General features: G+C 38.6%; 1 protein-coding gene and 1 long non-coding RNA gene across 3 annotated transcripts in view; one reads left to right on the top strand and one right to left on the bottom strand.

The window, feature by feature from the left end:
- TRDN (triadin) overlaps window positions 1–8,180 on the bottom strand; it is a gene marked incomplete at its 5' end in the record, with an annotated part of 362,619 nt that extends 354,439 nt beyond the window's left edge. The window contains one exon of the mRNA XM_072965935.1: window positions 8,060–8,180. Coding sequence (XP_072822036.1) covers window positions 8,060–8,180 — 121 coding nt within the window. The remainder of the gene's footprint in view (window positions 1–8,059) is intronic.
- Window positions 8,181–8,235: 55 nt separating this feature from the next.
- Window positions 8,236–9,791, top strand: LOC140697871 (uncharacterized). 2 transcript variants are annotated; one of them, XR_012075249.1, is made up of 2 exons: window positions 8,236–8,323; window positions 9,627–9,791. It is a non-coding gene; the product is annotated as an uncharacterized lncRNA (long non-coding RNA). The 2 variants fall into 2 exon arrangements; XR_012075248.1 differs by lacking the exon at window positions 8,236–8,323 and adding an exon at window positions 8,444–8,765.
- The last annotated feature ends 2,260 nt before the right edge of the window (window positions 9,792–12,051 follow it).

Genomic DNA, 12,051 nt, shown 5'->3' on the forward strand with positions numbered 1-12,051 from the left:
GCAGGACATGCTCCTCTTAGAAGCTGGAATCTGCAGGAGGCCAGGAATTTAAATGACAGATTAGTGATCATGTAAGTGTGAGGTGTCACAGCAGGTAGAAGACAAGACTCACATAATAGGCAACTGAACAGAACCTAGTGTATCAGAAGTAGGCCACAAAAAGGCTTTGTGGGACTCTGTTTCCATACGTCTGCTGAGTAACCCAGGCTCCCAGCCTTACTAGCTTTGTTAACTTGGTCTAAGTTAGATTTGGTCAACTTAAGGCTTGACAGATTGATTTGCCTCTTTCTTGGAAAATTCTGATTGGTTCTTATTATGAATGTGTATAGTGCCCAGATCTACCTACACCTGGGATTCGCTCTCTAGGCATGATCTTGTTTTAAATTTCTGAAGATTTGCAGGAGGCCTAGGTTACTGCCAGTGGAGGCCAGTGGTGGGCCATCTGAGAGCATGGTGCAATGCTATGGCGCAGGTGCAAAACGGGGAAATAGTGAGAGTGCAATGTAATAGAGAAGTAGAGTGCTCAACAAAATAATAAATAGACTGAAGTCAAGTACCAAACTGGCAAAGAATTACTGCAGCCATAAGATGAATGTGAAAATCAAATTCCAAGATAAAACCTGGGTTTGAAACCAATCCCAGCTGATCAAAAGGCAAAGACAGGGAAGTTCACAGAAACACTCATGGACAGATGTTACTTTTTTCCTTCCTTTTTTGTTTTTCATAGACCTTGTCTCCAAGAGCAAATCTTTCTCAATTTTGAATGCAAGGTCTTCTAAACCAAGCATCTCATAAACATACTTGAACAAAATTCACCTAATTAACATATATTTTCTGATTGTATATAATGCATTAAGATAGGCAATCATGCTTCATGATAAGCTTCCAATTGGATAAAACTCAAAATCACACGCTATCCTTAAAAGAAATCATTTCGATTGGGTAATAAGTGCTCACAATAAGCAGTTTTCCATGATTACCAAAAAAAAAAAAAAAGTTCTGATTGGGAAAATATGCTTACTATAGCAAGCTCTGTGTAGTAGTTACATAAAATTGTCCTTCATTTTTTCATCCAATAATATACAAAATTGTTAACTATACTTTTTATGTGATTGCATGTCCTTCTCTGAAGGGTCACATGGCCTGAGTAACACAGCACAGGTAAAGGCAGAAACAACCACGCTGAAAACCAGGCAGTTACTCTCCTTAGGTCTCTTCTAGCTATTAGAAAGCTCTAGAATGTCTGGGATTAAGCACAATATTAGTTTCCTGAGGATAAATCCATTTTATATTCATTTTTTCTTCCCCATTCCTTGCCTGGTATGAGGCTGATTTTCAATAAATGTGGTTAAATGAATAACAGATACAACTGGTAATCAGAAGGTGAAAGCATTTGAAAGGGGTTTGAAAAGAGACAAAACCGAGGGAAGAATACTGAGGTTAATAAATATATTTTGTAGTAGAAGCAAAAGAAAAATATATGAGAAGTGTGTATAACAAAAGGTTCTGGTAAGGAAGGAAGAGAAACCATTAAAACTGAGTAAAGGTTAACTCATTGCTGAAAATAATGGTAAAGATTTAAAAGAGTGATGTTCAATTTCAGCACGCTATTACCTGTCTTTTCTCCTTCAATGCCATTACCTACTCCCTCCTCCCCATATCACATTGAACTAAACAAAGAGATGAGCCAAAATTTAAGATAATTATCTGCAGGAGCAGCAGAAACTACAAAGGTCTCTTCAACAGGCCTGAAGTTTTGATTAATTTCTGGGAGAGGTGAGGCTTGTCAGCCTTACAAGATAAGCTTGTTGTGCTGCCGGCTCATTACACAACTTGAGCAAAAGCTGCTCAGTAGCAAAGTGGGCAATTTTCACCTAGTGAGTGTGCTTGTCGGGGTTGTGAGAAGCAAGCTTTGAGAGAAAATGGGGAGGGAGCCAAGAGAGGCAGGGAGAGCCATCAGATCAGGACTCAAACCTGACCTGGCTGAAGGAGAGACGACAGGAAGGATGTAATGGGGGATGAGGTGGGGGAACATCTTAGATTTAAGTTCAAAGGAAAATCCGGTTCCTCAGGGCCACTGGGGGGCCAAAGGCTGTCGTCCCAGGTTCCAGCTTCTCCAAGGAAGAGGCCTGACTTTGAATCCCTGCCACACTCACTCACTGGCAGGAGCAGCCTGTGGGCAGTGTGGCTTCACCAAAATGTGGCAACAGATGGCAGAACACAGCAGCTGGAGCTCCCCCTGAACTCTCATGACCTCCCCAGTCACCCTCACTCCTCTTGGCTCAGATACAAGGAAATCTCCTCTGTGGTTCCCGCCCACCTCTCTCCCTCAGGGAAACTGCAAACAATGTCAGTAACTTGAATTTTGAATAGGAGATTGGAGAGAAGAACAGACAGCCCCAGGTTCTGTAGCTGATAAGCGGGACTGCCATTGTTCCTCCCTCTCGCCCTTCTCCACTGTGTTTCAAATTCCCCTCCTCAGGCTATCACCTTGTCAGTTACCTAGGGTGTGACCCAAACCTTCATCTCTGAATGATAATGCTCCTCTTGCTCAGGGTTGCTGCACTTGTCCATTCTTAGTTACATCTGTAAGAGCAGCCCTCCCTCCCCATGGGATCCGTGCAGGTTGGTTTCTCATGCTGGTGACTCTGCCTCCTGGTCCTTGGGAGTGAAGAGTCCACAGTGCCCAGCAGCAACCACAGCTTGTCCCTCGATGGTACCCATGGTATACACCTGCCATGGGGCAGCCTCCTAAAAGCACAGCATCTCCCCAGTCAGAACCCATTGCTTCTTGCTAGATGAGACAACAATTTCTGGTGTGATAACAAGTATTACTTCTGTGATATTTTCCTGACTTTCTCTTTTTAGTTGGAATCCTAATGCCATAAAATCACTTTGGAATAAACTATATCTCTTCCCTGCAACCAGTGCACACTCAGATAGTTGAAAGAAGTAGTGAAACAAGGAGTGCAAAAGAGATTAATGCAGTGCTTGGCAGAATGTAGGACTAAATAAATATTGAATCTTTATCCAACTCTTTGCCAATGATAAGCTATAATAGATTTATAATGAACACTGTATTTAATATAGCTATTAAAGCACCAGCTTTTCATTTAACACACAGTAACTGAAAGCCAATTTGTGTCATACAAAGCACAAGGTGTGGGCACGAATAAGACAGGGTTGCCTTTAAAATACTTGGCATTGAACTCTGTGCTCTCATGTCTCTCTTTTATCCTCAGTCTATAAACATGCGATGGTGGCTCATGTCTTACACAAATAACTTAAGACTTCACCACTTAACAAGATGTTAAAATATCCTTGAACATTTAAACATATTATTATTGAAATGATGGCATTTGTTTTTTTCAGGGAAAATAACAAAAAAAAAGAAAAAAAGCATTATCCCAGTCCTTTTATTATATTGCTTGTAGTTTGGTAAGTAGCACAATTTTCAATTAGTTCATAATGGATGTTTAAATTTATATCTAGATATTATCTATATTTTGGATGTTTAATAAAGCAAACATGTATTCATCTTGAAATTTTCTATATAAATCTGAGTTTGTTTTTTTTTTAAATTTCAGTGGCAGATTAAAACTTTTCACTTTATATCCTTCATGGTTTATACTGTCTGATATTAATTAGCAAGAAAAATTCATTAAAAAGGACTGCACAGTGTATCTCAGTGAAAAATCAGTACCATTAGTAACACCAAATTTTCATTCCCCAGGAGTAAAAAAACACTGCATTTTTTCTTTGGTCTCTTTTTTGGTCCTATCACAATATCTTGAATATTCTGCTTTAAATAATGTTCCTATCACGGAGTTTTGTACAATTACAGTAAAAGCTCTATTCTTATAAAAAAAATCAGCTTTGTAGTGGTGGTTAATTTACTGAAAAAAAAACTATTTGAGCAATGAACAATTTCCTTTAAACAACAGTAACACCAATTTAAGAAAAAAATAACAAATATCTTAAATCTTCATAGTGAAAAAGTCAGACAAGCAAGGCGAGTCAGAAAAGAAGGCTAAAAGAATGGGCAAGGGAACAAAAAAAAGAAATCAAGAACATAATTACCATGAGATATACAATTTAGAGGATATTTTCAAAGAATTTTTATTCCATGTTATAGTTCAAACTTAGCATATAAATAGCAAGTTCCAAAAATGGAACTTCAAAGCATTTTCTCAATTACTGGTTTGTAGTTTGGAAGGGATGCAGTTCTGAGATTGTTCCTACTGACTACAACATTGAAGGGGCCAGGACAAAAGGTTTTTGGAGACTGACTCTGAAGTATTTTTAAACCTTTTTTGGTCACTTTTGAAATGGATAGTTTTGTTATCATTATTATAAATAATCTACTCTCCTCTTCCAGAAATATCAGAAGAATTAATTTATTTTCTTTCATTTTGTACACTATTATTTTCAGGATAGAAAGGTACTGCTCATAATTTTCATGACCACAAAATAAGACATTGATTTATATTACACTACACAGGATTGGGACCAGCTCTGGGGACAGAGCAAAGAGGGCAGGTTTTAATGGATGCTCTAAGCAGAAAGGCTCCAAAATCTTTCTAATGAACATATTTCTGGCCATGGGACCTGAAATTCTAAGGAGAGTCACAGTTCAAGTGAAGGATTTCAGAAAGCCTCAGTAATAATGCAAATGTTTCACCAGCAGTGAAAATACCATTCTATTATCACTAATTTTAAAAATGATAAACAGCTAGCTGCCACTTCTTAAAATACGTGAATTACCAAAAAGACATGACAGGGAAGTGCAAAAAGAATGTATCCTGTCAGGTGTGAACTCAGAATACTGACACAGCTTCTGAGCCTGAGAAAGTGTAACAAAACTGTGTTGGGTATTGCCATCTGGCACCTCAGTGGAATGTTCCACTCTCTTCCTATTTTATGCTCTCACCCTCTGTATCACGAAGGCTGTACAGTTAAAACTCCATTTCCCAGATGCCCTTGCAACTAGTTTTCTGCATGAGATTAGCTTCTACCATTGAGATGTACTCATTTGAGTTTAGAAAATGAAAGAGGTGAGGGTTATTCTTTGTTATTTAGTGGAGCAGGCTGATAAGCAGAATGTAGCAGATGTTCCATGGTCTAAGACCTTCCTGTCTGTTCACATCACTGAAATCAGGTGAAAGGCCTCTGTGATGTTGGTAGTAGTATAGCATTTTTCTTACCGCTAGGTGGCAGTAGCGTTTCTTGACCTCTAAAGTCTCACTCCAGACAATTGTGTAAGTACCTTAATCCTGCTATTGAATTCCTTTCTGCTTAAAAACATTGAATGATTCCACTTTCTGCCATTAATACTGACAAACAAGGAGTCAGGAATTAGGAATACTAAAGAAGTAACAAAGAAAGAAGGAAAATAGATGCAAAGCTCCATAGCAATGATAGCTAACAAAGAGTTGCCTCAACCAGGAATTCATACGCAACGCTTTATAGGAAAGTAGCCGATGCCCAGAAAACACAATTAGAAACCTCTGGACACAGTAAGGCATGTAAGAGGGAAGCTACAAGTACAAGGTGCTTGAGAAAAGCAGGCTTTATCTTAGTCCTGAATCTGAAGTGCCACCTGGGGCTGCAGACCTAGGTGGAACAGAACAATGACCTACAGAAGGTGAGAACAAGGAGTACGTGACTCACTCGCTCCACATGGAGCGTGTGGCTTGCTTGGAGAATATTAGAAAAGTTTGGTACTGGCTAAGATTTTCCATTCATGTAAATGTGCTTTAACAATTCAACATTTTATAGCACAGACTGACAGCAGCGGCAAGATTCTCCCTCAAACTTATAAAGGTAGGAAGGTTTTTATTAAGAAAAAAAGAAGGAAGAAAAACTTGGTATGAAATTGAGGCCTAAATGGCTTCCTACACATCTTTGTTAGTCCATTTAAGCTACAGAGCTCTCTGTGAGGTTGGCCAAAACTCATAATGGCCTGCATTACAGCTTGACTTCTCTCTCTGCTCAATCCTGCTTCCTTCCTCTGCCTTCCACAGGTGTGGATTCCAAGAATACGTCCTAATAAATACCATGAATGGTAAACTCCATCCCAGAGTCTGCTTCCCAGCAAATGCTACCTATGATTGTTGGGACCAGAAGTGGGCCTTCAGAGCAAGTCAACAGCCATAGCCTGGCTAGCAGTAAGGGCCTCATCACTAACTGTAAGTGGAGAACAGATTAATACTGGTAGCAGCCTCACTGATAAAATTTCCATCTATGTGGAACTGGAGTTGTACACTTGAGTAAGGGAATTCACTAGCTGGCATTTTCCAGGTATTTGACAAGTATGTGGGACATTGAAATTATAAGGAATTGTATGAATTAACATTCTCAAAAAAAAAAGAGAGAAAAGTTTACATGATTAATATGCAATTGAAAATTAAGTTATGAAAGCCAGGGGGCCTTCCTGGTAGCACACAAACATGCTCTTATCTCCTGTGGGAGGAATCCAAAATTCCTGTTGAATTTTGTCAAATGCTTTTTCTGCATGCATTCGGATGATCATAGGATTTTTTTTTTCTTTTATTAATAATGTAATGGCCGTTGAACCATTTTTGCATCCTGGGGATGAATCCCACTTGATTACGGTGTATGACATTTTAATGCACTGTTGAATTCAATTTGCTAATATTTTGATAAGATTTTTTTTGCATCTATGTTCACTAGGGACATTGGCCTACAGCTTTCATTTCCGGTAATATTCTTATCTGGTTTTAGTGTCAGGGTGATGCAGACCTCATAAAGTGAATTCTAAAGGGGTCCCTCTCTTCAAACTTTTGGAAGAGTTTGAGGATTGGTGCTAATTTTTCTTCAAATGTTTGGTTGATTTCACCAGTGAAGCCACCCAGTCCTGGGACAGAAAGAATTTAATGTGATCTGTAAGAGGATCTGAGTAGTACAGAGAGAAGATTATAATGGATGCTAGTGATGCTATTTGGTATCCTGCCCAAATACTCCTTAAGGTGAAGAGTACATATTCCCCAGCTGATTCGCGTGTTGGCTGATAACAACTCACACCTGCTCCTCTATCTGGAGAATTCCCCTCAGCCAAACAGAAGCCAATTTGACTGGGAGGCTATCTGCCAGTCCCATCCAATCTACCCGGGGTAGAACTTGGCTAAAGACTTTCAACTGACTGCTCCATCTGCCTCCCAGCTAGTCTAAATTTATGCAGTTCTCTAAAAACTTCACCGTGGGATTACACTAGGCACTCTCAGGACCAAATTTTATTTTCTCCACCATCTCCTGCTTCCTTTACTCTCTCCTGAGAGCATTCCCACAGTAAACATAGGTGTAAGAATCCCTCTATCAAGCTTTTCTTCTAGGGAACGTGACCTGAAAGTCTTGGGAACCAAACCAACATAATAGGAACTTGAGTAAACATAGAACCGATGGAGTAGAGTGACTGCACAGAGAGGGAAAGCAAATTTTCTCTACTCAAGACTTTTCCATGGGTTTACTCTAAACACATTAGTGTCAGTGTCACTGGACATATGTATGACAAAAGTATACAAAAATTACTGAAGAAATGAGTTAATTATAAATATAGAAACAAACTACTATAAAAGTAACATAGACACCTCAGTTATCTTAAATCATTTATGCATCAGAATGCTGTTGAGAAACCTCAGAACAATCTCTTATGGTTTCCAGCTACTGATTAGTTTGTTTCCATGAGTCGTTGAATTAAAACCCCTGTTTTAAATCCAATTCAAGGCTCTGCTCTCACAGGTTTGTTCCCTACAAAATGTTACACCTCAGTTCTTTCCCACCCACCTTCAATAAACAACTCTAGTAGTACTTAGAAAATGTTTATATACTGGTTTTTCCAAAAAAATTTTTTTTTAACAATTTTATAATTGTTTTAGGAAGCTATGAGGGCTAGCTATACTTCAGCAGGGCCGGGCTGTAGTATCTGTGGGCTGCACCCCGTGGGCCTACAAGCCCGGTACTTGGTCCACTTCAAGACGGTAGAAATAGCCCAAAGTCAGCGACAGAGACATCAATGGCTTAATGCACAGAGGGAGCTTACCAATCTGAAGCAGGGTCCCGGAGTGACTCCCCACTACGTGCAGATTGCAGGCAGAACATGGCACAGGCTTTGCTTCCGGGGTAGGGGGGAAGTTAACAGTCACAGGCGGAAATGACGTCTGATTGGCTAATCAGTTACCAGGGAAACCAGCGGGGGGTGGGGGGGACGGCCGCTTACCACCATGGTTTTGATTAGCATAGTGGTGAGTTCTGATCTAAAGTTAGGACGATCACTGGCTGGAGCCTGGCAGGAGTATATAGGAAGGTCAGTCATGTGAGTAGGTGTAGGTAAAGCAGGCGCTGGTGGAGCAGGGGATGCACAGAGAGCAAGAACAGCCAGCTTGGGTGGCCTAACCATACAGTACCCAATTATTCAATTAAAAACTAAATTGAGGGGTGGGGTATAGCTTGGTGGTATTGCGTAGGCTTAACATGCACAAGGTCCTAGATTCAATCCCCATGTTGGCAGCCTTAAGTGAGTAGGCAGTGGGGCCCAGGCAGTTCACAATAGCTTGCACCTGGTCAGAGGTAGATGTACGCATGCGCTGGTAGCATGAGTAAGCATTTTGAATACTACGCATGTGCCAGCATTATAAAAAGGACAAGGGCGCCACGCTGTGGGGTGGGCGCCATCTTGTTGAAGTAGAAGAAAGTGTTGAGCGCCGCCGCTGCCGCCGCCCCCCACCACCCGCTTATGCTGGAGCAAGGTACGGTTTCGCTCCATGTTTGCCCCTCCTGCAGTCTGTTTCCCGGCATGTCGGCTCCTCACGCATTTTTCCAGTTGGGCAGCTCACCTAGAATCCCTCTCCAGCCTGCCTCGGCTGACACCCCAGTACCTCCATTAAAAAAAACCAAAAAACAAAAATATAAATTAGGTGTTGTTATGAAGGCATTTTGTAAATGCGGATAAGATCTACAATCAGTTAACTTTAAATAAGGGAGATTATCCTCAGTAATCTGGGTGGAACGGATCCAATTAGTTGAAAGTCTTTAAGAGCAAACTGAAAATTCTGAGGAAGAGAAATTCCATCACAGGATTGCAGTTCCTGCCCGAAGAGTTTCCAGCTTGTGAGCTGGCCTTGCAAATTCCGAACTTCCTAGCCACTGCGATCATGTAAACTAAATCCTTGAAATAAATTCATACACATATGTATACGTTTGTTGGTTCTGTTTCTACTCATTTTGTACTATTGGTTCTGTTTCTTGGAGAAACCTGATACAGAACTTAATTTTTTAATTTAATATTTGGCCTGGAAGCAACTGACATAGTAATAGCCTCTCTGGCATTAGCTCAGTGCCTTGAAAATTAACTTATAGAACACACCTGCAAATGCTAGTCTGCCAGTCATCAATTATCCAGTCCGAAAGACAGCTGAGAGAACCTAGTCTTTGTTTTAGGGTAAGTGGTCCAAACGTCTTGTCCCGCTGATACACGTATCATCAACTATATAATTAGAGCATGTCTCTGATTCTCTTGTTTTTAATATGTATCCCTAGATTTGCCGGTTCCTTCAGAAGATAATTACAATCTCTATTTTTGAATCAGTTTTTTTCACTCCATACTGCAGGTCACAGTGCTGCATTTCAGACATGGGAGCCACAGCCTGATCAGTTCCACTAGGTAGGTCTGGCATTTTCTGATCCACTGCAAATAACAGCCTTGCCATGACATGGTTCTTATACTACGTCATGATTCATTAGTTGCATGTTGAATAAAATGCTAACGCTGTCAACTATCTCTTATTTAATACAGATTTGTGGTGTTTATCTTTCACAGTATTCTATAAATAAAAAGGCCTACTTGATCGAGTCTTTATATAAGGTATTCTAAGTTTATCAATTGTCCAATTATTATAATGAAGTAAAATATGCATTACTGGTAACACTACCATTTAGTGTTTCAATTTAATAGATTAAGTTTAGATTCAGAAAGCCCTCAATTTAAAATGTTAGAGATACCACTGTTAACCTCATTGATTATATAAGACTGTAGGTGTGTGGTTCCATTTGACAGAATGTCAGGTGTTGGATAATTTGCTATGTTATTGTAACTCAATTAAAATAATGAATCATTAGATTCTATAACCAAGACAGAGGACTAGAGAATGAACAACACTCCAGAGTCCTGGCTTCATTCCCAGCTCAGTCAATATCTATTACAAATAAATAATCTCACCTGCCTATTTCATTTTCTCCATCCATAAATCACAAATGCTTAGAGTTACCAAGTTAAGCCCTCAGAGCAAGTTGTAAAAATTAATAAATTAATGGTTTTAAAGCAGTTTGTAAATCCTCAATCATAACTTACCATGCAAGGGTTATGATTATGTAGTTACTATTTAAGTAAACAACAGAAAATCACATTTAATCTTGAAATAGCAGATAGGACTGCCATTGTAACACACACACATAATGGCTAGCTTTTTATTTGCATATTTCTGAGACACATTTGAAAGACACAAAAAGACAATGATTTGCATGTGTTAGCACAAGGTGGAAATGAGAATAAATTCATTATTTGCAAATTTGAGGTCATTACCTGATGGAAGAAAGTTACCTGACATAAGTCAAAATCCAATACAGAATTTAGCATTTTTCTGCAGGACTAGTGCTTTAAACTATCTACCAGTAGTCCCATAAAAATTCTACTTCTCTGAGGAAAATGTACCCTCAGTTCCATGAAAAACTTCAACGATTATTGAAGCTGATGACCTTTCACATTCAGGTTCCCAAGTATAAAATCCTTGACTTCTTTCACATCAGGCCGTAGACCAGCATGCCTCTTCACAGGCTATCATTTTCTTTCTTACAACTAATTAAATTGGATAATTTTTAGTAATATGGGATGAGAGATACTTCGATCAAAAAAGATAAAAGTTTTAAAGTTAAAAAAAAGCATGACCTTTAAAAGTATTAGAAGGGAAGAAATCTTTGGGAAGGAATTTGTGAGAAACATTATACAAATTGCATTAAAAGATAAAAGAGATGTTCAGGAGAGAGAATTTTTTTTACAAAGTGGAAAACTGCAATAAACCCAAATAAGTGACAAAAGAGTAAAAATGAATTAGGTTTTGTGCATATAAAAATTGCTATATGGCTATTAAGTTGATGATTTTTTAATACTTTCATACTATGAAATGCTTAAATGTGTTACTATATAAAAAGTACAGGATACAAAATAGGATAGTCCATAATTTTAAAAAATATTTATGATACAGAAGAGCAACTGTGAGGAAATACACCAGAAATGACAATGAAATTATCAAAAATTTTTGTTTTCTTTTTTATTCATCTTTAGATTTTTGTTTTATTTTTCAAACATTCTTTGTTTCTATAACATCTCGAGGAAAATCCATAAATTTGTGATGTGTCCATGTTCATCAAAATTTCTGCTTTATTTTTATGATGCGATTTTGATAATGAGTTTATGTATTTTCATTTAAAATCATGTCTTTAGCTTTCTGTTCACTTAAAACTTTTAAATACCTGTCACTTCTGTGCTTCAAGAAGCCTGAGAATTTTCTAAAGTCATCAAAGTTAAAACAATGTAAAAATGAGCGATTTTTGATCTATGACATCTTGCTCCTCTATTCTGTAACAACTTACAAAATAAATTATTCCAGAGATGTGTATTGACCTCCTCCTATATTCCAGTTGCTATACATCAAAACTAAATTCTCTAGATTTTTGCTTGACTGATTTAAAATATATTTGAGAATGTTGTGGTATTCCTTGTAATTTGTTCTAAAATATGTTTTTAATCTACAATCGTAGATACTTAGATTGGCTTCTCAGGCTTTATTTCACACATCTTCTATTTGAAGAAGTCAGAAAGCCAAACGTTGTATTTCAGACTTTCAGGTAGCTCAAATTCTACTAATTAGATACACTTCCACAAAAGCTGGAAAGCACAAGTGAGGTGGAGGTAATCCTGTGATTACTGGCTCCCACCACTGGTTAGAAAGGCCATGCTTTCCCTGTAGTAGGTTCCAT

The sequence above is a fragment of the Vicugna pacos genome, chromosome 8 (genome assembly GCF_048564905.1).
Source record: "Vicugna pacos chromosome 8, VicPac4, whole genome shotgun sequence".
Taxonomy (NCBI): Eukaryota; Metazoa; Chordata; class Mammalia; order Artiodactyla; family Camelidae; genus Vicugna; species Vicugna pacos.